At 37.4% G+C, this 26,303-nt stretch overlaps 1 protein-coding gene across 2 annotated transcripts in view; it reads left to right on the forward strand.

Annotated features, from left to right (window-relative positions):
• The first annotated feature begins 45 nt into the window (after nt 1-45).
• ATAD1 (ATPase family AAA domain containing 1) overlaps nt 46-26,303 on the forward strand; it is a 45,313-nt gene continuing 19,055 nt past the window's right edge. The window contains exons 1-5 of one of the 2 annotated variants that reach the window (XM_059397405.1): nt 46-143; nt 3,543-3,714; nt 16,939-17,037; nt 18,977-19,097; nt 24,393-24,593. In XM_059397405.1, coding sequence (XP_059253388.1) covers nt 3,553-3,714; nt 16,939-17,037; nt 18,977-19,097; nt 24,393-24,593 — 583 coding nt within the window. In that variant the 5' untranslated portion in view covers nt 46-143; nt 3,543-3,552. The remainder of the gene's footprint in view (nt 144-3,542; nt 3,715-16,938; nt 17,038-18,976; nt 19,098-24,392; nt 24,594-26,303) is intronic. The other variant, XM_059397406.1, reaches the window with a different exon arrangement.

Below are 26,303 nucleotides of genomic sequence, written 5' to 3' on the forward strand. Positions count from 1 at the left end.
CCTCGCCGACGGCTGTGGTCGGCGCATGCTCCGTGCGAGGGGACGGGGGCAGGGCTCCCGCCGGAAGCACTCTCTCCCCGGCGACCTTTCCTTCCCGTGTGAGGCTGGCTGAGGGCTCCTGCCGCTTCAGCGTCCGCCCCGGGGTGAGTAGCGGGGTTCTCCCGGGCCTTGTGGGGCGGGCGCGGAAACCCGCTGAGCTCCCTTGGGGACCGGCTGGGATCTGGGAGGCCGCGCGAGGAAGGTCACGGCGCCTTCCTCCCACGCCCGTCGTCCGTGCCGCCCCCCCGGCTTCCCGCAGCCCTTGGTATCCCGCAGATTAACCTCCAAGGGCGTCCCGGGCCTCGCCTTGGCTTCCGGCCCGTCCTAGGCTCTTAGGTCTTCCTTAGCGTCGTCTCCTCCCCACACCCCCCACGACGTAGGCCATTTACGAGGGACTTTCGGTAGACAGTCGGGTCGCCGCGGGGGCCTGGGGCGCCCCGGACGACCTCAGCAGCACCGGGGGTCCGAGGCGGAGGCGGCCGGATGGAGCCGGGTGTGACTGTCGCACAGGCACTGCCACCCCCTAGTGCAGAGGCGGAGGCGGTTCTTCGGGCCGGGGCATTCGCAGAGGATGGTGCTGTTAATAATAACCTGTCCTTTATGGAGAGGTTGGCAGTCATTGTGACAGGCTGTGTTCCTAGGGCCTTGTTGCCCTCGAGCCTGGGACTTTGGGGTTGAGAAAAACTTTCCTACAACCTTGCAGTGAATTCGGACAGAAACACCATACTCTCACCATACTCTCGGTCCCTAACCGAGATCCGTAGATTGCTCATGGACGAGGGGTACGATTTCTAAAGTTTTCTGCCCTGAGACGGAGAACTCTCTTAAATGAAAACTGTCTGGTGCCTTGTTTGCCTGACATGTAACTGTGCATTGCAGAGTTTTGCCCTGTTACTTAGTTGTACGTAACAGCGTCCGTATGTCTGTACATATTTGTGTATTTTGTTGATTTTTAATGTTTGCTTATACAAGACTGAAATACATTCCCTACCATCGGGTGCACACGCCGCTTTTGTTGTGTATTCTGTTGCAGTGCTGCTTGCTTACATTGCAGGTAGATCCATGTCCTATGAATGATAGATGACTGGACAATAAAGTATATACGGTTACAACCTACAAGGAGGACTTTCGGTTTCATTTCAGGATTTTAAAGTCATTGTGAAAGACGGACTATTGGTTTAAGCGATGCCGTAGGTCTAGAGTACTCTCCTGCAGGTACTAATATAAATATAGGAAAATGTATAGGTAACAGGTTTGATGTCTTGAAATTTTTTATAGGATTAAAAACTCTCATTGCCTCGACGACTGGAATGTACTGAAACTTGCCCTAGTTGTTCATGTAGTTCCGTGAACATCCAGTAGGTGGCGGTTCTATCACTACTAACTCAAACTTTCAAATAAACGAGAACGTTTTACTCGAATATCACGAGTTTTCACAGATTAAGTGAATAAAACCTTGATTTTGCCTATTGGTTTGTCTCCATCTGTGAATAATATCCCCGCGTAATGATATCACATCTTCCAGCTGCATTTTCGAATTTACTCTGTTGGAATTAAGGGTAGAGAAGTCAATTTTTTACTTTTAAGCAGTGGACTATTGTTAACTTACCTTTAGGAATCCATGCTGATGGATGTAAGCACACTTGGATTTGTTGCATGAGGAGAGACTTTAATTAGATGGCTTTTCCTCCCTAGCTCCATTTCTAAAGATATAATTAATATAATAACTGAATTGTGTGTTCCTTGAGGACAGTAATTTTATCTTAGCCCTTATTGTGTGCCCAGTATATAGTAGGCATTATAAATACATGTTCAATAGGAGCTTAATGGTGTGATTAAATCACTTAATGTCCCTAGCTCAAAGGTTCTGTATCTGAAATGAAGGCTTTCAATTATTTTGTTGTTAAGTTTAAGTTAAATAACGTACTGTTGTGAAGTAAATGGGCCCTAGTAAGGGAGAAACATAAAAATTTGGGGGGGGGTGGAAATCGTTCAAAGTCTGGCAGCATTTTTGTTGGAATAATTGAGTGGGAAGTGTTTGCAGTTGCAGTTTATCTGTTGAACAGATAATTACTGAATGTGTCTCTTGTATGTGACAGAAAGATGAAGAAGGTAAAGTTGGTTTTTGAAGTTTGGATAGAATTTGACTAATCCTAGATGAAGGGAGAGAAATGTCCTATCCAGGGTACCAGGCAAATACGGTGGAGGGAAAATACACATGGCATTTTCCAACACCAGCCACTCCAGCTATTGAAAGTTCTTGTTGAGAAGTGGTGAGAAGTAAAATGCTTAAATGTTACTCTTTGAGGCTAGGTTAGGGTAGTCTTGAACACTTGGCAGTCTTGTAAAGGGAAAGCTTTGAAGTCTTTTTATCAGAGAGAAGTATATACTCTTGAATGGAAGGAGGGAGGGATCTAAGAAGGAGGGAATCTAAAAGGGAATCTAAAAATTCTTGGAACTGTTCCAGAGGGTGGGAGGGGAAGACGATTTTTAATTGAATAGTAGTACTGACAAAGGAAACTAATTTTGGTGGAGGAAGGACCATAGATAGGAATCTATGCAGTTCCTAATTTTTACCCATGACTGAGCCATCTGTGCAAATTCTGGTTTATTCCTTTTCACATGAGTGCAGAATATATTCTCTCTCTTTCTGACATAGCATAGCACTCAGCTTAGTCTTGTACCATGAGAGAAAAATAGCATTATTTGAATTTGAAATCCTGTCTTCCAAAATGTGACAGTCCCGTCGTCCGTAACAACCTTATTGTTTGGGGTAGTTATTACCTTATTGACAGGGGTGTCCATGCCTTCTGCCAGTCTGTATGTGATCGAGGTATCTGCTCAGAAATATAGGTAAAAGTAGGCATGCTGCCTTTTTTTTTCTGTCTTCGGTGACTACTGTATTCTTGTGGTTTAAAAATGTTTGAAGATTCTAGTGCTTCACATTTAGCTGGGTGGTTGAAAACAATAGGATGGCTCAAAACATTTAATGTCACTTATTAATAGAGAAAATGGCATGTTTAAATTTAAGCAGGCCTCGAAAACCTGAAACATAAGCCTGAGGAAAAAGCGAGTCTGTTCAGTTTTAGTTTCACTCAAAAATTGTTTGTTGTATATTGTACTTAGGGGAAATTCCTACTGTCACGTTAGTAAAGTATTTCATTGTCTGGCTGCCTTTCTTCAGTTGAATTAGTGTTCTGGTCAATATATCTCTAGGTTTTCTGAAATAGTTATTTTAAAACTGTTAAAAGAGTAAATACCATAAGATGTTGACTGCATTGTTGCAGAATTATTGTTTACTTCTATGAGCTTTAAGGAAAATTCATTAAAAAGTCCATTAAACCTCAGTTTTTGGTATGTTCATTTTTCCTTAAAACACTTAGGCAGGTAATGTTGAATTTGACTAGAAGTTAGTTTTTCTTGCTAAGTTTAAGCTACTTATTATCAGTCTCCCAATTGTAATGAATCTAGTAATTTAGTGACATTTCTGTTTGTTTTTTAAGGTTAATCAAGATGGTACATGCTGAAGCCTTTTCTCGTCCCTTGAGTCGGAATGAAGTTGTTGGTTTAATTTTCCGTTTGACGATATTTGGTGCAGTAACATACTTTACAATCAAATGGATGGTAGATGCAATTGACCCAACCAGAAAGCAAAAAGTAGAAGCTCAGAAACAGGTATGGCTGAAACATTTGAGGATCACTTTTTCTTGGAGCTAGCTGGTATTTTTCCATAAAACCAAGGATATGGTAGAATTATAAATTAATGAGAAGTTCTCTAAGACCCATGTGAAAATGTGTTTGAATGTCCTGTTTAATTTCATTATTCCTAAAAAAAAATTTGTTTTTCAAATCCTTTCTGTGTAATTTATTAGAATAAAAAGGGGTGAAAATAAAGATAATCCAATATTTTGTTGTGAACATCTTCATTAGAATTTTTTTGTCAGCTAATGAGTGAAGGAATCTAGGTAAAAGTTTTCAACAGACTAATCAAAACAGTTTACCTTTAGTAATGGTATGCATTTTGCTTTGCACAACATTTTAAGTGTTGGTAATACTAATCAGCTGTCTTACACTTGCAAACTCACTAATTTCTAAATTAAATTACTAATGTTATTACTATAAGTAGGTTTGTTTTTGGTGTTTTTTCTTTTTTTCAGTAACTGCCTCTTGTAGTCATTTTCTTATTAGTCCGATATATCTGTTTTGGTTTCTGTTCTTTCTCAAAAACATAAAAGACTTAAAGAAGCCTTTTAAGTTCTCTTGCTATTTGAGGGCAAGATGTTCGTATTCATTGATTTTTAGATTTGTTCTGTGTGTTGTAACTGTGATGCATTCAGTAAATAAACATTTACTGAGCTCCTAGCAAATTCTTGGTGCCAAGGATAAAAGATAGCTAAATCTTGTTCTTTCAAATACTATAGGCTAGTGTGGCAGACCAGGATGTCAGTAAGTGACTGCTTTAGGGTGCTGTGCATAGTTCTTAAATCAGTGAAAATCAGTTTTGCAAATACTGCTTACTGTTCGTATCCAAAAAGCAATTTGAACAGTTTTGAGTTTGTTCCCTGAATTTGATTATAAAATAGGTGACTCGGGGTCTAGATTATGTCATAATATCTGTCAATTTATAACTCTCCGAGAAGTCTGACCAGTGCAGTGTATGTATGTTTTAATTGAGTATATCCATGTGTCAGCTGAAGTGCAGCTTTCCCTGCCACCCACATGATGCAAGTTGAGTCCGAGGTCAGGGTACTGGTAAGTCATACCATTTTCAAAAATTTCAAAAGCAAAGATGTGACTATTAAAACAGAGAGTTTTGTTTATTTTCTTGGCTTCTAAGAGCTCCTGGAACGTACCTATGGAAGATGTAGAAAGCCAGACAAAGGTATTAAATAATACATGAATTGTTACCTTTAAGCCTTTATTAATAATCGTGTGCATAGTATTATAAATATCAGTACACGAAGTGTTAGACTGTATGTCTGTCCTCATAAGTGTCCATGGTGGGATTAAAAAGACATGCCCATGATAATATAAATTATAGTAGCATATTCTGATTGCCTAATGAGTAGACAAAAACTATATGGCATTTAGAGGAAGGAGCAGTCACTAATGATTAAGGTAGTTGAGTGTGGCCACTTAAATAGGCAAGGACAATTTGGAGTAGAAAGGAGATCTTGAACAGAATCTTGATGGTTGTAGGAATAGCAAGACCTGTTGCAAGAACAGTAAATAGACTAGTCAGATTGGAATAGAGTGTTTAAGCAACTAGCTAGTAGGCCTTGAAGGGAGAGGTAAGGGAATAAAGTGTAAAGTCAGGGGAAAAGACCTCTACTTTCCCTTACCCTGTTCTTTTTGGTGGGTGGACAGAGGCTGATAAAAATTCCACAGCATTTTGTAAGTCCTTATTAACCAAGAACGAAGCATGTTGTTTGCTTGGTGAGGGGCTCTAGCCTCTCTGATAGCCTTCCTCTGTTCCTTCCCTACCTCCCTGGCCAGCTACTGAAATACCCTATTGACCAGTTGAAGTCCTCTAGATAGGCAGTGTTAAACTACTAAACTGTCAAACTACCTATTAAAGATTTTTGAGTAGGTGAGTGATAGGCAAAGGCATGTTTTAAGGATAATTAACGTCACAGTATTATATAGCAGGAACTGGGGTTAAGGAGACTAGAAGCAAGATCTGTTGCATAGACTTAACCAGACTGCAGTAGGCCTAGCAAAGACGTAGAATAAGGGGGTGACGAAAGGAATGGAGCGGGTGAAATAGACCAATAAGAATGGATGCTGGCAGGACTTCATGATGATACGGGAAAAGAAAAAGGACATCTTAACAAATGAATCCAGGATTTGTTTGGATCCTCGAAGACTCATAGTATCTTTCATAGAGGTTTAGAAACTGATAGATGGGCAAGTTTATGGGAAGATGATACTTGATTTGGGCACATTGAGTTTGTGTTGGGGATAGGCATCTAGGGGTAAATGTTTATCTAGCCGTTAATCGTAGGTCTAAGTCTCAGAGAAAAGGTCAGTCCACAGAGGTTCCTCATCAGATGCTCAGAAGTTACTGGGCTTATTAGAGAAGTGAACTCAGCTGGAATACAGTAGGCCCCGGGATTATTCTTACGTAGATCAAGATCATTTGTGGGGTTTTCCTCACCTCCTCCTACCACCATCAGCATTTATACATTCAAATATTGAGTGTAATTGTGAAGAGGATAAATGCTGATAACTTTATTGGGAGTGAGGAGGTCTCTAAAGGAGGTGCCAAACACCATAAATAGTAGGCTGAAGACTAAGCCTTCATTTAGGGAATGGAAGGATGAAGTGAAGCCAGTGGAGAATGAACAGGTCGGTTGGGATAACTGATCTTCCTGCTAAAAACAACTAAATGATCTAGATAAAATATTTTTTTAAGTCTTCTTAAAGGTATTAATGAGCTGGCAAGAAAATAAGAAACTCAGATAAAAAATACTGAAGGCAAAGATTGGAAAAGATAACATGAACTTGATGGCCAGCTTTCATTTGAAAGCTGGGGGGATTTGCCGAAGCTACTGAATTTGGACTTATGTTTTTATGGCTCAGAGGAGCTCAGGATACAAAGCACAGGACCATTCCAGGGTAGGGTGTCTCATAGATAATACTCCCATACATCTTTGACTCCAAAAGACTGCACCCTCTTTGGTAGTTCATCTAAAGATAAAGATGTAAGAATGGTTTGAAAAGAGAAATTTTAAGCGGTATACTACTAGTTGAAGTGACACATACGAAGTATAGACACAGGAAGGTTGAAAGTGAAAAGATGGAAAATGCCTATACCATACAGAGAGAAAGCTGAATAAAAATAAACTTCAAGGCAAAAACACTGTTAGAGTAAATAAGGTTCATTACAGAGTGATTAAAGATTCAGTTCACCAAGAGATAGAACATTTCTATATTTGTATACATCATTAATATAGCCTCAAAATATATAAGGCAAAAAACTGGTAAAACTATAGGGAGAAATAACATATCTGTCATCTTGGTGGGAGGTTTTTAACATTGCTTTCAGTAACTGGTAGAGTTAACAAGAGTTCAGTGTAGTTAACATATAGTGTTATATTAGCTTCAGGTGTAAAAATAATAGTGATTCAGCAATTCTATACATTATTCAGTGCTCGGCTTGGCAAGTGTGCTCTTAATCCCACCATTCCCATCCACCCACATCCACTCTGGTAACCAGTTTTTTCTCTAGTTTTTGAATTGGATTATTTTGGGGGGGTTGTTGAGTTGTACAAATTCTTCATATAATTTGGATACTAACCTTTTAGCGGATATGTAATTTGCAAATATCTTCTTATTCAGTAGATTGTCTTTTAGTTTTGTTGATTACTTCCTTTTTTGCTGTCCAGAAGCTTATTTTGATGTAGCCAGATGAAACTTTTTCTTTTTAATGGTAAAGATACAGCAGATTACATAAGTAACAGCATTATCTAGTGGCCACATATAGTATATTGTGCGTCAAAAAATGCTGGGTATGTATCTTGGGGTGCCTGGGTGGCTCAGTTGCTGGGTGTCTGCCTTTGGCTTGGGTACTGATCCCCAGGTTCTGGGATGGAGTTCCACATCAGGCTCCCTGCTTCACGGGGAGCCTGCTTCTCCCTCTCCCATTCCTCCTGTTTGTGTTCCCTCTCTCACTGTATTTCTCTCTTTCAAATAAATAATTTTTTTTTTTTAATGCAGGGTAAGTATCTAAAAAGCACCATAAGATTTGCAAAATTTAACTAGATACTAAGTTGTAAAGCAGATGTCAAGTTTCAAAGCACAGGTAGCAAGTTCATTACATTCCCCATTTATGTTCTGCTCCTGTGCAGAACAGTAAGATCATTAAATATCCAGTAAGTTCAGAGAGTAAGAAACATCTCTAAAGAACTTCTAGGTAGAAAAAAACAATAGTAGAAATTAGAAAATATTTATGATGCGGGCGCTTGGGTGGCTCAGTTTGTTAAGCGTCTGCCTTCGGCTCAGGGCATGATCTCTGGGTCCTGGGATCAAGTCCCACAAGGCTCCCTGCACAGTGGGTCTGCTTCTCCCTCTGCCTGCCACTCCTCCTGCTCATGCATGCGTGTGCATGTTCTCTCTCACTTTCAAATAAAACAATAAAATCCTAAAAAAAAGAAATGTCAATTAAACAATATATTAGTGTTTAGAGAGAAATTTATGGTCTTGCTTGTTAGAAAAGGTAGAAAATTAATAAAGTAAATATCAAACTTAAGCTCAAGACAAGATTTTTAACAGAAACCCATGGATAATAAAAGAATGGAAATAATAGGAAGGCAAATTAATAGAAAATAGACTATACAGTAAAGAGTGAATAAAAATATAGAAAATGAATAGACAGCAGAGAAAGCCAGTGAAACCAAAAAGTTGGTTATTTGAATATCTGGAAATATTTGACAGTTCTGTATAACCAGTAAAGAAGAAAATAAAGCCACCAATTAATATTACTAGGGAATGATAGAGGAGGCATAATGATGATGCTATAGACATTAAAATAAGGAAAATTAATAACTGCCAATAAATTTAAAAACCTTAGATGATACAGATAGACTCTTAGAAAAATATAAATTGCTATAACTGACTTAAGAAGTAGACACGAATATTTAGTCCCATACCTATGAAATAAATTAATATTGGATATATATTTTGAAAAAGAATACCCCAGGCCCATAGAATTTTACTGGCAAATTCTAGCAACATATAAGGAACAAATTAATAATAACAATTTTATACAAACTCTAAAAAAGGAAAGAGCCACCAAATCTTTTTATGAGGGTAGCTTAATATTCCTAAAACTTGCAGTGGGCTATAAGTTATCTCAATTAAATGAATAGAAAAATCCTAAAATACTAGCAAGTTTTGAATTCAGCAGTTCATAAAAAAGGTTAACATATTACCAGTGGGATTTATTCCAGGAGCTTAAGGCTGGCTTCAATTGAGGAAAAAATATATTTATAATGTTCTATAATAACGGATTAAAGGATAAAATTGTGATTATCTCAATAAATGCAGAAAAAGCCTTTGTTAAAATTAAAATATTCATTCTTTTTAGAAAAGCTCTTACTTAGTGAAGTAGGAATAGAAAATAATGTCTTTGCATCCAGATGGCCAATAGACACATGAAAAAGTGCTCCACATAACTTGGCATCAGGGAAATACAAATCAAAACCACAATGAGATACCACCTCACACCAGTCAGAATGGCTAAAATTAACAATGGCTAAATTTAACAATGGCTAAAATTACCGGGGTGTCCAGGTGGCTCAGTGGGTTAAAACCTCTGCCTTCAGCTCAGGTCATGAACCCAGGATCCTGGGATCGAGCCCCTCATCAGGCTCTCTGCTTGGCTGGGAGCCTGCTTCCCTTCCTCTCTTTCTGCCTGTCTCTCTGCCTACTTGTGATCTCTGTCTGTCAAATAAATAAATAAAATCTTAAAAAAAAAAAAGACAATTATCATATGATCTCCCTAATATGAGGAATTTGAGAGGCAACGTGGTGGGTTTGGGGCGTAGGGAAGGAAAAAATGAAACAAGATGGGATCTGGAGGGAGACAAACCATGAGACTCTTAATCTCACAAAACAAACTGCAGGTTGCTGGGGGAAGGGGGTAGGGAGAGGGTGGTTGGGTTATGGACATGGGGAGGGTATGTGCTATGGTGAGAGCTGTGAAGTATGTAACCCTAATGATTCACAGACTGTACCCCTGGGGCAAATAATACATTATATGTTAATTTAAAAAAATTTTTTTTAAAAAGAAGATAATGTCTTTAGCCTGATAAAATGAATTTACTGTAGGAAACATACTTCATGGTAAAAAATTTAAAGCATTTCCTTTATGATTAGGAGCAAGTCACGGGAGTCTCTTGTCATCGCTTCTGTTCAGCATTTTACTGTTAATGTTGCATAAATCAAGAAAGATAAGAGGTAGAAGGATTGGAAAAGAAATTAAACAGTCATTATACACAGATAATATGATAATCTACATAGGAAGCAAAGTCTGTAGCTGATATGTTGGGGTTAATAAGGTTAAGTTTAAGGGCTGCTGGATATAAAATCAGTGTACAGAAATCAGCTGTTTCTGCATACCCGTCACACTTTGAAAAGGCAACTTTAAATAAAGGTACTGTTTATAGTAGTATCAAACATTTACAGTCACTGACAAACAAGTTGTGCAACAAATTTTTAATGAAAATTATGAAACTATTGACGCTGTGCTTAATTCAATGCCAATAAAAAATATTGACAGGCTTTTTAAATTTTTTCCCTAAAATTTTTATGGAAGAATTTAAATTTATGTGTAGGCAAGATACTCTTGAAAAACAAGACATTTAAAAAAAAAAAAAGATGTATATTGGGGAGGGAGTATTTGCCTTAATTTATATCAAAATGTATCATAAAGCTATAGTTACTGAAACAGTATGCTATTGGCACAGGGATGGATTGGCAAATTTAGCAGGATAGACTGCAGAAATAGACTTAGGCATACTTTGGAAACCTGATGTATTATAGAATTGGCTCTGCTTTTTTTAATTATTGGAGAAAGGATAGACTTTTCAATAAATGGTAATTGGACAATTGGTTCTATGTGAGAGGGAATAAATTTTGATTTTTACTTGATACCATTTACAGTAATCTCTTTCTTGGATTAACAACTTGAATTTATTCATATAACTATTTACTGAGAACGTGTTTTGTGGTTCTTTTTACCTCATCTGTATATTTTAAAGATAACCTTTTTAAAAAATCTACCCAATTATTAATAAAAGCACCCCAAAAAAGGCCAGAAGAATAGGGAAAAAAAATAATAAGGTATTGGTACTAGTCTTTCCCACCTGAACACGCGTGAAGTGTACAAAACACTGCAGGCTGTAGTAGTCATTCATTATGGCAGTAAATTTCAACTGGAAGGCCTACATTCTGAAATAAGAATTAGGGGAAATTGGTGGGTGTTGAATATAATTTTTAAAAGCCCCTCTTCGACTCTTAAAGTCACAAAACAAACTGAGCATGGCCAGGGGGAGGGAGTAGGGAGAGGGTGGTGGGGTTATTGACATTGGGGAGGGTATGTGCTGTGGTGAGTGCTGTGAAGTGTTTAAACCTGGCAATTCACAGACCTGTACCCTTGGGGCTAAAAATACATTATATGTTTATAAAAAAATAAAAATAAAATAAAAAGCCCCTCTTCACTTTTTCTCTCCCACTATCTGGAAAATCATTTGTGTCAAGTCGTCAAAACCAAAGGAAGAGAAGGTTGCAAAAGAGAATTAGTTGTAGAGATTTTTTTTTTTAAGATTTTTTTTTTTTTTTAAGTAATTTCTGCACCCAACATGGGGCTTAAACTCACAACCCCGAGATCAAGAGTTGTATGCTCTACCAACTGAGCCAGCCAGGGGCCCCAAGAGAATTAGTTGTAAATGCTGTGTTATAGAACGATCCAGGAGAAAAGGAGGACATAAAGAATTCAATCAAAGAAAGTGATCCATAAATTTAGCAAAATCAGAGCATTTCCATTCACTGGGGACAGCAAGTACAATGTGAATTTAAAAAGGTGGTTATTCCAGAGTTTGCTAGCAGAAAGTTGAAGATGAAGAGGGAAAAGACTAGTGGAAGAGGAGGAAGTAGAGAGCTACTGCCAAAGAGGATGGAGGTGTAGGTCCCAGAGGGGTTGGGATTAGTAGTTTAAGAACATTCTAAGGTTAGGGCGCCTGGGTGGCTCAGTTGGTTAAGCAACCGCCTTCGGCTCAGGTCATGATCCTAGAGTCCTGGGATCGAGTCCCGCATCAGGCTCCTTGCTCGGCGGGGAGTCTGCTTCTCCTGCTGACCTCTCTACTCTCATTATCTCTCAAATAAATAAATAAATAAATAAATAATCTTTAAAAAAAAAAAAGGAACATTTTAAGGTTAATAATTAATTTACTCTCAGTGAAGTGGGAAGATGTTATAACTGAATGGGAAGGAGAATTGGAGGGTTAGGTCCTGCTGAGGTAAGTATGTGATCAGGGTTTAATGAGATAAATCATTGTGGATTATGAACATTAGGGCATAGTTGAAGGAAGCGTGATGGTATTGGGAATTTAGTTGTTTTTATTAACTTCTCCAAGCATTTCTCAGTATCTTGGTAGCAGATAAACTGAATGGTGGTACGGAGTCAGCATTGAGGATAAGGCTGACTGGTACAAGTCCCTTAGAACCTTAGGGTTCTAAGATTTAGCAGAACACATTGTTGAAATGATGAGCTGTGGTCCAGGCCATTTAGGAAGTCAGATATTGCCAGATGGGGGATAATTAACTGGGAGTATAGAAGGGAATTAAAGAATTAAGGGTATACATTGAAGGTAAAGATCATGTGTGACTATGGGTGAGGAGGAAACTATGACTTCCATGGTCATAAAGGCAGAACACTGAATATAGAAGCTGAGATAACGTTTTGAGACTACCAATAATCAGCGGACCTCATGTGAATTTAAAGGCAGTGCAGTGGTCAGATGAAAGAAAGGTAAACAATGATGTCCATGTATTCAAATCAGGAACAGTAACCTAGAAGTAGTCTTAATGTTTGAATTAGAATATTTGTAAACAGTTTCTAGCCTGAAGCCCGGAAAACTTGCCAGCTTGATGAAATGTAGGCTGTCAGTCAGGAGAGAGGAGATGGTTTCTGCAGGGTGTGACACAGGGTTGGGGATTTTCTGGGCTGTATTTAGATGTAGTAGAAGAGTTCTGCTGGGTATGTCTAATGAAAGGGTGGGTTGGGTTCATTGGGCTAGAGAAAAATGGAGTGTTTAGGTAAGCTCTCTGAAGAGCTTTCAAGCACAGGATGAATAAGTTAATGCTTGACCTGTTCTGAGTATTAATAAATACAGTATTTGGGTTAGCATACTAATTAGACCTAGAGTATTTCTGAGATTTTAGATTAATTGTCAAAGGCCAGCAAAGATGACTACTGAGAATTCTTCCTACTTATGAAGGTCATATACTCTGACCTTAGTGAAGTTAATGTCATATTTTTAGTCCTGTCATGACACTTTAGTCTTCAAATCTTTTAGTTATTTTGAGAGAAGTAAATTAGCCAAAGTATTTTATGAAGAGATACACACTGAGACCTTTCAAAAAAAATCACGAACTGTCAGCTGCCAAGTATTTTTGAGAGTGGCCGGCACTGAATGCCAGTTAACGCTGGAACGAGCTGACGTTTGCTGACCCCAGGAAGCCATTGTGACCTACATTATGGATCAGGTAGCTTTTGCAACTATGGTTTACTGGCACTGAATCTGAGGCCTGAAAATCTGAAGTCACTTGAGACAGGAAGTCAGTAAGGAATACACGGTTAGTGTTGCCTGATTGGCCACGGAATGGGTAGAAGTGATGGGGAAAGAGGAGCCCGCAGAGAGGGAACCTGGAGGAGAGAAAACTGTGTGCAGCATTGTGCTGTATGCCCTGGACAGTGGAAGGGCACGATAGTAGAAAGCCATGGGATCCTGTAGCTTCCAAAATACACCCAGTAAAACCAGAAGAGATACATGTGCACTGAAAGGGAAGATGACTTGGGTCCTCTTGTAAAGGGTGTTTTCAAGAATTTTAATATGAGTTTATAAGAGATTATATCAAATATATAGAGCTAATTACTCAAATTCTTTGGTGTTTCCTATTTCAGTGTATTTTTGAGCTTTGTAGCCATGATTTCCTCTGTCCACACTTAAGAGTCTGTTAGCTATGACGTCTGTTAAAAAAAAAAAAAAAGCCTTAAGTTTAATTATAGTTCACCTCTGGTTTTTCACCCTTAACTTCTTTTTTTTTTTTTTTTTTTTTTTTTTTTTTTTTTTTTTTTTTTAAAGATTTTATTTATTTATTTGAGAGAGAGACAGTGAGAGAGAGCATGAGCGAGGAGAAGGTCAGAGGGAGAAGCAGACTCCCCATGGAGCTGGGAGCCCGATGCGGGACTCGATCCCGGGACTCCGGGATCATGACCTGAGCCGAAGGCAGTCGTCCAACCAACTGAGCCACCCAGGCGTCCCCACCCTTAACTTCTTAATGCTATCTCTAACTTTCTAAAATTCTTCTTCCAAAATAACAACAAATGTTATGAATCTTTCAAAAATTGAACAAAATGTTTCTTTTTTGTTACTCCTTTTCTCGCATCTCCTCTTTTCCCATTTTAGACAAAAATACTAGTTCACTCTTTCCTACCCTACTTCTTAATCTTGTTACAAATACTTTACTTGGGAAAAAAACAAAATAGAGTGGAAGGATAAAAAAATACAATGAAACAGTTAAAAAAATGAGTGTACAGTAAAAACTAAGTTTCCCTCCTACCTCTGACCCCCTGCCCCCTGCCCAGCCCACCATTTTTCCTCCACAGAGTAACAACTACTTGGAGAGACTCACTTTAAAAACCAAACAAAAGTTGGCTAACTGGAAAATATAATTGTCATTGAGTTGTAAATGATAAAGCAGTGCATGAATGTAAGCTATTTTTAGAGTGTATAATCATAATTTTATTCTTGGTAAAACATTTTTTAAATAGAGGCTCACTCAGTTAAAGCTGTCAAAGCTAGAAACAGTTGGATAACTTCTGGAACAGTTTGGAATTGTTATGATGTGTTTTGGGGTCCTTTCTTTTTATTTGTTAACCATGTTCTTTCCCAAATGAGGATTGGTGTTTCAGCAGAACATGAGCTCTGGAATTAGATCAGGGTTTGAACTCTGGAAATGCCAATTTCTAGCTCATAATCTTGGCAGCTCTCCTAATTTCTTTGACCCTTAGGTTTCTCACCTAGAAATAAGCATAGTAATAGCTACTTCTCAGGATGATTTTAAGGGCTGATTGTTAAAAAAAAAAAAAAAAAAAAAAAAGAAAAGAAAAGGAAAAATGAAGAAAAAGAAAATGAATTTTGCCCAGTAAGCATTAATTTCTTTTTGCTGTCAGTGTTGTTAATGCAACTTGAAGGTATTGTTAAATGGGACTGCTTTTGTGGGGAAAAGATTTTAGGTAAATTTTACCGAAGCATTTTCTAGCTCTATACTTGTTTAGGAAATCCCAGATATAAATAAAGGTTGTTAGTATTTAAAGCAAGGGGCAGTTGTGGCCTAGAGTAAAATTTTAAGAGCAAATAGCTAATGGGGAAAAAAAAGCAGGGTTTCTTAACTCAGCAATGCTGACATTTGGGGCCAGATAATTGGGGAGGGGCAGGCTGTTCTTTGCCTTTAAGAACGCTCAGCAGCATCCTTGTCTCTTCTGACTAGATACCAGTCGCACCCTGTCCCCCCAGGTTGTGATGGCCAAAAGTATGTCCCCTGAGGGGCAAAATCACCCCTGGCTGAAAAATCAGTGTTTACTGCATTGCCTAGAAAGAACACATGTGGGATGGCTTCACATTTATAAAAGCAGAATGAAAAAGAAGTGTAAATTGATGTTATTACAGATTCTAAAATAGGATACCTCTCATAGCTGACGCATGAAAGATTTTAAGTCAGCGAAAGAGAAGATATATATTAATAAGGAAGAGATTCAAAAACCTTGGAAGGGTTACTTTATCCATTTCTTTAGTAATTTTACAGGGGAGAGCTAAAGAGGAAAAACAGTGTGGTTCATAGCACTTTTGAAAAAATGCTACGTTACAATCATATGATTTATCCTAATTTACTCACACTTATCCTAATCCTCCAACGAATCTCTGACTATACTGCTGTGTGATATGAATTTCATCTGACGCAGGAATACTCCCTGACAAGAGCAAGATCTTATAGAATCAAAGTATTTTAGGGGGTGCCTGGTTGGCTCAGTTGGTGGAGTATGCACCTCTTGAACTCAGGGTCATGAGTTCAAGCCCCACGTTAGGCATGGGGCCTACTTAAAAATACATAAAATAAATAAAGAATACGATATGATTTTTTTTAAAGTATTTTAGGAAAATGGAACAACAAAAAAATTCAGTCTTTATTTCTAAATATGCTCACTTAATTGAAATTTGAGTGTGTTTTCTAGAGATTTTTGAAGACTCCTTAGTGGTCACAGACTCCTATCTTATAATTGGGGACAGTAAGGTCATGTGGGTTAGAGGATGGTCCCTGGAGTTGGGTCACCTGCATGTGTATTGTACCTACCTCATAAGCTTGCTCGGGGGATTCAGTGAGTTAATCTGTTTTCAGTATTTTGGCATAATACTCAGCATGCTCAGTAAATGTTTATAACCATTTATTTAAAAATTTAATCAAAAGCTTTAATGTGTTGGTAAAGCTCAAAGGTTTAAAGCTAGTTTTGCCCAGCTCTAAAAATAAATGTAAGTATATTTCTAATTTAGTAGTATTTTTACTATCTTTGGTTGCCTAGTCCCAGGAATTGGCTTTAACTAAAAAGGACAGCTTCTCAGAACAATTTGAGATTTGATAGATAGGGGCATCTGGTGTCGATATATGGGTAATTTGAAGTTAGGCACCTGTTTCCAGAAACCTGTTTCAAGGAAAGAAACTTCATTTGTCAGTTTTTTGATACATTTAACTCCCCTGTCTTTCATTTTGAGGTTTCATCTCCACCTGTCATGATAACCCTACTAGGAAAGACATCATATTGGACCATGGAGTCTCATTGGAGCAATGGAAGGCCCTCCATGTATCTCTTCAGTCATGTGCCCTGTATTTTCCACTTCCTAGGAGCTGGTTTAAATTCCTCTGATTTCTATGGAGTTGGATACTCAAATCTACCTGAGGATTTACACTGGGGAAAGATGAGATCAAGGGGCTTAGAATTTCCCTGGAAAATTCTTGTATGTCTGTTCATCGCTCTTTAGACTTCACAAATCATCTCCTTTGGAGTTCCAGTACCTAAATATCAAACTAAAGGAAGTTGCTTGTTTTTTTTCGTTTTAGGCAGAAAAATTAATGAAACAGATTGGTGTGAAAAATGTGAAGCTTTCAGAATATGAAATGAGTATTGCTGCTCATCTAGTAGACCCTCTTAACATGCATGTACGTATCTTTAATCTTATTTCAGATTTTTTTGGTCTAGATTTTTGTGTCAGGGGTCCTGACAATGACCAGGTTTGATGATTGTTTAGGAGGAATCACAGGAGTCCGCATAGCTTTGTGCTCATAGGTACGATTTCATACAACAAATGGATACAGGACAAAATCAGCAAGAAAAGAGGGGCTTGGGATGAAATCTGGAGGAAATTAGGCACAGGCTTCCAGGAGTCTTCCGCTGTGAATGAAGTCACACTCCTTCAGCAACAAGTTGTGAGAACACATGTAAAGTGCCCTCCACCAGGGAGGCTCCCTAGATACTTATTAGTGCCCACAGTTTTAACTGGGACTAGTCATGTAGACTATACTTCCTAACATCTCCCCAAATTCCAGACTTCCAGAGGGAAGACAGATATCCACTGTAAACAATTTTGTTTGCACAAAAGTTGAGGCACAGTGAGGTGTTCTTATTGGGGAGTGGTAGGAATTCTCCCGAAATCTGAGTTCCCATACTCCAGCCCGGGCCCTCCTTGCAGGCAGGCCTTTCTATGGACAACAGTCTGGAGCCTGCTGCGTTAATTTTTTTTGGCATACACTTGTTTAGATAAACTTGTACTTTAATTCACCTTTTGTGGCATATAAGTTATGTGGATATTTGATTTTGGAGTCTAAGTGTAGATTTTCATGATAACGTATGGTAGCCAACACAAGATTCTGAATTCCAGTTTTTCTGTTCATGGCCTTGGCAAATTATTTCCTCTCTGAGTGTCAGTTCCCTCCTGTATAATCCAAGGACCCTGTGATGCCTATTCCACTTACTTCAAAAGGATGATTTGAACATCAGATTAGTGTAATTTATAAATTCTAAAATTCAGTGTATTTTATAACAAACGTAAATGAATTTTGTACAACAGATACAAATAAATAGAATACATACGATATTCCTATCTCTAAATCTGGAAAAAGAAAAGTCTAAGTCTATAATGTCTTTTAGTATCCATGTGCATGGAGAAATAGAAGTCCCCAGAAGAAATCCTCCATTTGAATTTGATCTATAGATTTACAGTGAAACTTTCTAGGCCCTACCTGCTTTCACTTTTGAGTAACTCTGTATCAATAGACTCTGTTTTTTGTTGTAGCTACAGTGGAAGTAGGTGATGATTTGTTTCAGATTTGGCTATGGCTTTTCACTTTTTTTTTTTTTTTTAAGTTGTAGGGGAAGTAAATCATTGGTAATACTGCTTCTGACTCACCCCTTCTGCAGTCCCTTTACTCTGTCAGGTTAGAGCTAGGTTGATGTTTTTTACTTAGGTCTTTTTTAGTTAGTTAATTCTCCCCTCTACCCCTCACACCCCAGATTTTTTAAGTTGAGTCAGAAGGCTTTAAAATATACACGCTGTGTTTATTTTGAAAATATTTATCTCCTGTTTACTATTTATAAAGACAGAAGTTTGGGCACAGTTTTACTTTAGATTAATAAAATTCAAAATTCCAGTTTTGTGTGACTTTATTTCTAAAATCTATTCCTGTTATATTTGACAGTATCCTGTATGAATTAGGGGTACTCCTGGTAAGCTCTTCCCCATCACCCAGCACTGACTTAACTGTCTGAGTTGGTTCTGGGTTTTCTTGGCAGAGTGTCTCCTCGTAAGTGGAGTGAATTCAGTTTATTAGATCCATGTAGAATTCTGAGCAGTGGGCCTGGTGCTCCCCCCCCCCCTTTTTTTAAATAGTAGATAGTTGACTATTAAGTTCCTTTTTGTAATTTCCTAGATGTTTAGCAATTTAATTACTGCTCTGAAAAGTCTTTACTCACATTATATGTTAATCTTTTTTTATTTATGTATATTGATCAGATTAGGGTTTACCATTTTGGGGGGATTTTTTTTTATTTCATGGAGTGTACTTAAGTTGTAAAATCCATGTCAACCTTACCTTTCCCCAGGTTACTTGGAGTGATATAGCAGGTTTAGATGATGTCATTACGGATCTGAAAGACACTGTCATCTTACCCATCAAAAAGAAGCATTTGTTTGAAAATTCCAGGCTTCTGCAGCCTCCAAAGGGTATAGTACAAGATTATATTTGCTAAAGTATTAAAAATGTAGGAAACATTGAAACTTTCTGCCATTATAGAACTGGTATTATGGAGGGTGGATTTTCAAGAGAAAACTGAGATCTAGTGTGCAGTTTTATAAATAGTTTTAAAATAATTGCTCGTTCTTCAGCTTCCCAAATTTCAATAAAATTTTTTCCCTGTAATTACATGTCAGAACAACCCCTTTATTTCAGTCATTTTTACTACTTCCAAGTAAATAAAAATTTGGGAAATTGAGGTTAAAAAAATTCAGGTCGTGATACAGGTTCTTCTGTTTTCAAAGTAAGACTTCTTTTTATTGTTTCACAATTTAGTGATTTTTTTTTCTCTTAGTAATCTTAGTAATCTTAATCTTAGTAATGTTAATTGTTTTAATCTTAATCTTAATCTTAGTAATCTTAATTGCAGTGGAGTTTTAGAGTAAATATCGAAGTACAGATGAACTAGAAATTAAATGCTACTTATTTGGGCGCCTGGGTGGCTCAGTGTGTTAAAGCCTCTGCCTTCCGCTCGGGTCATGATCCCAGGGTCTTGGGATCGAGCCCCACATCGGGCTTCCTGCTCAGCAGGGAGCCTGCTTCTTCCTCTCTCTCTCTCTCTCTCTCTCTCTCTCTCTCTCTGCCTGCCTCTCTGCCTTCTTGTGATCTGTCAAATTAATAAATAAAATATTTTAATAAATAAATACTACTTTTTTAAAGGGAAACTTCTTTATTCCTAGTTACTAGTAATCACTTTGAAAGTCCTGGAACTCAAGAATTGGAAATGCTTATTTTAAAAAAAAAAAAAAAAAAAGGAAATGTTTATAGCTCCATCCTTAAATGTAGTACTTTTTTCTGTGTCCATTGAAATATTAATCATGTTTAAGTGTTAAAGATGATTCAGGTGATGCAGCCTAGGAGATAATTGGCAGATGAATGGAGATATGTTTACCACAGCTTTCAGATACAGATGCCACAGCAGAGCTTGATTTCCAACTGCTCTTCATTCTATGCCCAGCACTGCACAGGTTTGCTTTTCTGTTGCTAGTCGAGGCTGAAATCAAATTATTAGACACACACTTAAAAAAATAGGATCTATAGAAGTATCAAAATGGCATTATGTGTAAGTTATAGTTTCCTATAATCTTACTAGTTTTGCCATTAATATCAAAAAGTGCGTTAAATTATATTTCAAAAGTAATTATGGCCGATATCTGTACATTTTCATGAAATAGGTAACTTTTGCTTTTGGTAAATAGAGGATGATAACAGTTACCACCAAAAATGACATGTTCTTTTCATTAACTAAAATAACAAAACTGTTTATTGGGTATTTCTTTTTATTTTTTAAAACAACAAAGCTCTCCCCCCCCCCATAAAAAGCATTTAGTTTAATACATTTTTTAAAATTTTTCCCCCAAAGAAAATGCAATTGATTTATCTGAGCCCAGATCAGAAGAGTAAAGTAAAAGTTTAATTATTCAGTTACATTCTTTACTACCCTTTTCCAGGTCATTGGTAGTCTGAACAAGAAATAACTTTTATAATTTTTCATGTCTCAGTTTCACAAAACTAGTGATTTTAGAAAAATGAGTTGTGTTTCACATGCTATTAGAGAAAGCCCCTTTCCTCATCAGCGAGCTCTTAGCCCAGGTAAACGAGTGACTTCACTAGCTGGACTTGGCACAGTAAATACCAAATTATGAGATACTTCAGTGTTATGTTTAAATCTGTTGCTAATTGGAAACCATTATCCAAAACTAGAGGTGGTTTCTATGAGTATTTCAAATTTTTGTAAGTTACACAAGTATTTCTTGATTATGTAATCCAAAGTTACACTGTTTGAGCCTTCTCAGCCTTGCATTTTTGGAAAGTTTTTTTAAAATCAGGAACAGAAGTCTGAAAAACCATTGACTGACTTTTTGACACAGAACATAAATTGGATATTCGTATACAGAAGCAGAGCATAAAATCAGTTGCATACCGTAACTTGTTCCATTTTTGAACTGGAAATAGGTTACCTAGGTTAGAAACATTGCTTTATTGCCAATTTTATGTTATCCCTAGACAGTTCATTGCTATCTAAGCCAGAAGTCATCACTGCCTCAAAGAATACACAAGGGTAATTTGATAATGACATACATACTAGCACATGAACTCATACAGTCTCATAAAGGTATAAAGTTTGAGCTGTCAGGCCAATAAATGGTCACAAGAACATGTCATAAAATATTAATGGTTGTATTAAAAAATAACCCTTTGTTATTCCAAAATTTACAATTAAAATTCTATCTGAATACTATACAGTTCTATAAACTCTTAACTTCCATAATCATTTTGACACAAAAGTTTTATGTTTGTGAATTTTACCATGTTTCTCTTCAATGGATCATGAAAATGTAGATAACTTAGAAAAATTTATTTTGAAAAGTGATTTTTTTGAGGCTGTAAAACCCTCCTTTCCTCCCTCCACTTCCTTGAGTACTTTGAATTTAAATAGATGTAGTTTTTACAGATACTTATTTTTCCACCTTTTGAACAAAATTTTTATTAAAGCTCAGAAGTCAATAAAGTATCTCGAAAAAGAAAAAAGTTGGTTACTAGTAAGGTATTTGTCACTAATGAGAATTATTTCAAATTTGGATCTTTTGTCCTAATTCTTTTCTTCCTCACCCTGAATATTTTATTTTTGTGTGGTGTTTATGAAGTAAAGCCCTTACCTAAACATCCATATTAAAGAGAGGTTTGAGTTTTGTAGCCTCTGCAAAGCACGAAGTAACAAGCACAGTTTTTTGTTTTGTGGAAAATCGTTGTAAAAGTATCAGACTCAGAAAAACTAAAGCAACAGAAAAACTAGTTGAAGGGTTGCAAAACTAATAATTGAAGCCAAATGCCTCACATTCATTTGCAGGACCATTCACGGATTATCACTCTTCATAAACATGAACAAAAGATACAGAAGAGGTGCCACTTTTTAAATACTGTTGCTCGATTCTTTAATAACGTGCCAGATGAAACAACATGAATCTTGGCGAAGCAGCATACATACAGAAATGGGGATAAAGCAGTTGAATGGATAATTATAAAGCTAACACATGGGGTGCCTGGGTGGCTCAGTCTTTAAGTGTCTGCTCATGATCCTGGTGTCCTGGGATTGAGCCCAGCATCGGGCTCCCCGCTCAGTGGGTAGCCTGTGTCTCCCTCCTCCCCTTTCCCTCCACCGTTTGTGTTCTCCTTCTCACTGTGTCTTTGTGTCAGGTAATAAATAAAAATCTTAATAAAACTCAGGTAACACATAACTACCACCCACGTCAGGAAGTGACCAGTGACTGCCCCCTCCAGCCCCGCTACCTCAGCTGTCATATCGCTGTCCTCCAGCAGATGATGAAATCCCAAAGCTTTCATTACACAATAAATCTCCAGACATTAAAAAAAATACTGCTTAGGGGAGCCTGGATGGCTCAGTGGGTTAGGTCTCTGCCTTCGGCTCAGGTCATGATCTCAGGGTCCTGAGATCGAGTTCCACATCGGGCTCTCTGCTCGGCAGGGAGCCTGCTTCCCTCTCTCTGTCTGCCTCTGCCTACTTGTGATCTCTCTCTATCAAATAAATAAAGTTTTTAAAAAACCTGCTTAATAACCCTAATTACAATCCTTGAAGAGCGATTATGGGAAAAACTTAATCCTGCAGAAGTGCCAGAACTAAAGTATTAGGAATAAAATATTCCAAGTGATAAGTGGATACTGTGAAACAAAGAGGACATTCTAAGAATACTTGCCTATGTTTGTAAAGTGACAGTGTAGCTGCAAAATCAACAAGATATGAGGACTTTTGCTCAATAGATGGTTCAAAAAAACCCCAAGATTCAAATAATAGGCATATAAAAATTGGCTCGTAGATCTGCATTCCATATTAAATTATCTGATCAAAATAACAAATGTAATAATAATTCCAAGCTTCTGCAGTCATCCCATATGTTTTCAGTTTGATTTGAATTAAATGACAACTATGTTTTGTATTCACATGTTCCGTCCAGAAGAACAGTGTCCATAGAGGGTTCAAGTTATAACTGACTTAAATTCTTTATACCTAAATGAACTTAATTAAAAACTTTAAAGGACTGCATGGAAATATTAACGTGTTCTGGCAAAAGTTACTGATTTAAATTCTAAAATAGCTTCAGAAAACTTTAGGATAATTAAACTTGGCTTAGTTGAATCTTAAAGGAATTATTAAGACCACCGGAAAAATTGTACTGGAAGAAAAGTTTGGACATTATTTTGAAGAGTTTGATGTGAAAAAGGTTGTTAGTTTTCTTGTGGAATCGAGCTCAAGTTTCTCATTTTTTAAAAAAAATGAGAATTGGGGCAGGATGGGATTTTAATACAAAATATCTACTTTTCTTACATTTTATTTTTATTATATAATAAGAATGCTTCAGAAATCTCCAAAGCCTCTTCATTTTACCCCAGCATGCCACCTGTAAATATTGTCTTTTTAGATGCAGTTATATGAGAAAAGTAAGGAGCTCTGAATTAAGCAAATAAAATTTAAGTCAGACTTGTGCATGGTCATGATTTTAGTATTAACTTACAAAAATGTTTCCTCATTTTAGTTGAAAAACAGTTGGTGATGATTCCCAAAATGCTTAAGACCTTGACCAATTTAGATCTCTCATATTAAAAGAATTACCTTAAGTTGTATTAAGCAGCAAACTGCTATCAGTGGAGACTTTAGGTTAATAATACAGTTTTATTCCTTGGAAAATAAAACAGGAGTGACCAGCAGCTTTTGTTCCTTTTAAGAGGAGATCTTTATCTGTGTGGGAAGAAGCTCATGCCCTTTTGGCTGAAACTTAAATTTGCTGAATAACAGCGTAACAGTGTTCGCTACAGTCTTTTGAAGAAGTTCTCAGTTTTCTCTGGGCTATTGTTAATGCACCATCATGCTGTTAGCTTGTGAAGGTGGGCGGTATTAGACCAAATTTTGTCAACTGTTGATTGAGGGGCGTGAGTTTGGTTGTCGAGGTGATTGTCTTTAGTACCCTGAACTAGATCTTTCCATGAAGGGAGGAGGCATAAGCATGCTATAATTATAACCCCAAATGTGTGTCATCACAGACACTGAACTTAGAGAAAGTGGCGCTTTCCTTTTCTACTATTCAGAAAAGGTTAACAGTAACAAGTGAATGTTAGGGAAAATTTTAGTGCGGACAGCATTAATATTATATTGGTTATCAAATAAACTAAAGCAAATAGGAAAAATAAAATAATGTGTTTATTTCCAGGTGTTCTTCTATATGGGCCTCCAGGCTGTGGTAAAACTTTGATTGCCAAGGCTACCGCCAAAGAAGCAGGCTGTCGATTTATTAATCTTCAGCCTTCAACACTGACCGATAAATGGTATGGAGAATCTCAGAAACTGGCTGCTGCTGTCTTCTCCCTTGCCATAAAGCTACAGCCTTCCATCATTTTTATAGATGAAATAGGTATGTGACTTTTCTGTGTGAGCATTTTAAAGCACCATTCTTTATTTTTTAATTTTTTTTTCAGTGTTCCAAGATTCATTGTTTACGCACCACACCCAGTGCTCCAATAGGTGCCCTCCGTAATACCCACCACCAGGTTCACCCCACAGCCCCCACTCCCCTCCCCTCCAAAACCCTCAGTTTATTTCTCAGAGTCCACAGTTTCTCTTGGTTCGTTCCCACCCCCGCCCGATTTCCCCCAACTCACTTCTCTCCATCTCCCCATGTCCTCCATGTTACTCCTTATGCTCCACAAGTAAGTGAAACCATATGATAATTGACTCTCTTCTGCTTGACTTATTTCACTCAGCATAATCTCTTCCAGTCCCGTCCATGTTGATACAAAAGTTGGGTATTCACCCTTTCTGATGGAGGCATAATATTCCATTGTATATATGGACCATGTCTTCTTTATCCATTCGTCTGTTGAAGGGCATCTTGGCTCTTTCCACAGTTTGGTGACTGTGGTCATTGCTAAAGCACCATTCTTAAGGGTGGTATTTCGATGACCACATTTAGTTTTTAACATTTATTAGGTCAAATTAACAAAAGGGGTAACCAACATCTCTGTATGTTCTGTATAATTTCCATGTTACAGAATGAATCATAATCTGTTCATTACCCTACTTGATCGTAATTTTCTGTTTTCTCCCTAACATGGGCAGCATACAGTGACATTACGTACCTGTCTACTTATGTGTATCGGTCTGTTCAGGGTGGATCTCTGGAAGTTTGAGCCATTAGGTCATGTGATGGGTTCGTCTTCAACCTCACTCATGCCTGTTTTCACTCTCACCATTATATAGCTTCCCTACAGACTCTCTAAAATTTATTTTTTCAGACACTACCATTGATTTTTTTGTCACTTTAAAGAACATGAATTTTCTCATCATTGGTTTGTGTTTCCCTGTGTTGCTAGTAAATACTGCCATCTTTGAAATGTTGGGTTTCCTTGCTTTTAAATTGCTAGTTTTTCTTTGGGGTTATTTGCATTTTCTTGGTAATTTGTTGATGTCTTTATTATGATTGGAAATATTTTCTAGATGGGCTTGTGTTTTCACTTTGTAATAGTTTTTTTTTTAAACAAGGATTTATGTTCAGTTGTATTTATCCATTTTTTTTTTCCTTATGATTTATACTTTTTGTGTCTGGCTTACAAATCCCTTCACTGGCACCATAAATATTCCTCTTTTTAAAATATATAATGTGAAGTAGGAATCTAATTTCTTTCTTTTCCATATGGACAGCCAGCTTATAAAATAGATCATCTTTCCATATATGTGATGACTTTTATATAAGTGCACTTTTTCTGTATTTTATGGATCATCAGTATTTTTGTTCCTGGTATGGTAAGTTATAGTAAAGCTAAGTAATTAAAGCTACAGCTTTGAATTAATTATACCATTATATGTATTATGGGAGACTGTATAGAAAATTTTTCTCTAGAGAGAAAAATAGGTACAGGTATTTAGTACTTTGGTTACTTCTTTGCCTTGTGTATTTCTCTCTTTATTACAACAGTTTTGGAGTTTGGGTGTGAATTTTGTACAAAGGCACATGTATAGCTAGATTTTTTTTTTTTTAAGATTTTGTTTATTTATTTGAGAGAGAGAGAGATCACAAGTAGGCAGAGAATCAGGCAGAGAGAGAGGGAAGCAGGCTCCCTGCCGA

Source organism: Mustela nigripes, chromosome 4, assembly GCF_022355385.1.
Source record: "Mustela nigripes isolate SB6536 chromosome 4, MUSNIG.SB6536, whole genome shotgun sequence".
NCBI lineage: Eukaryota > Metazoa > Chordata > Mammalia > Carnivora > Mustelidae > Mustela > Mustela nigripes.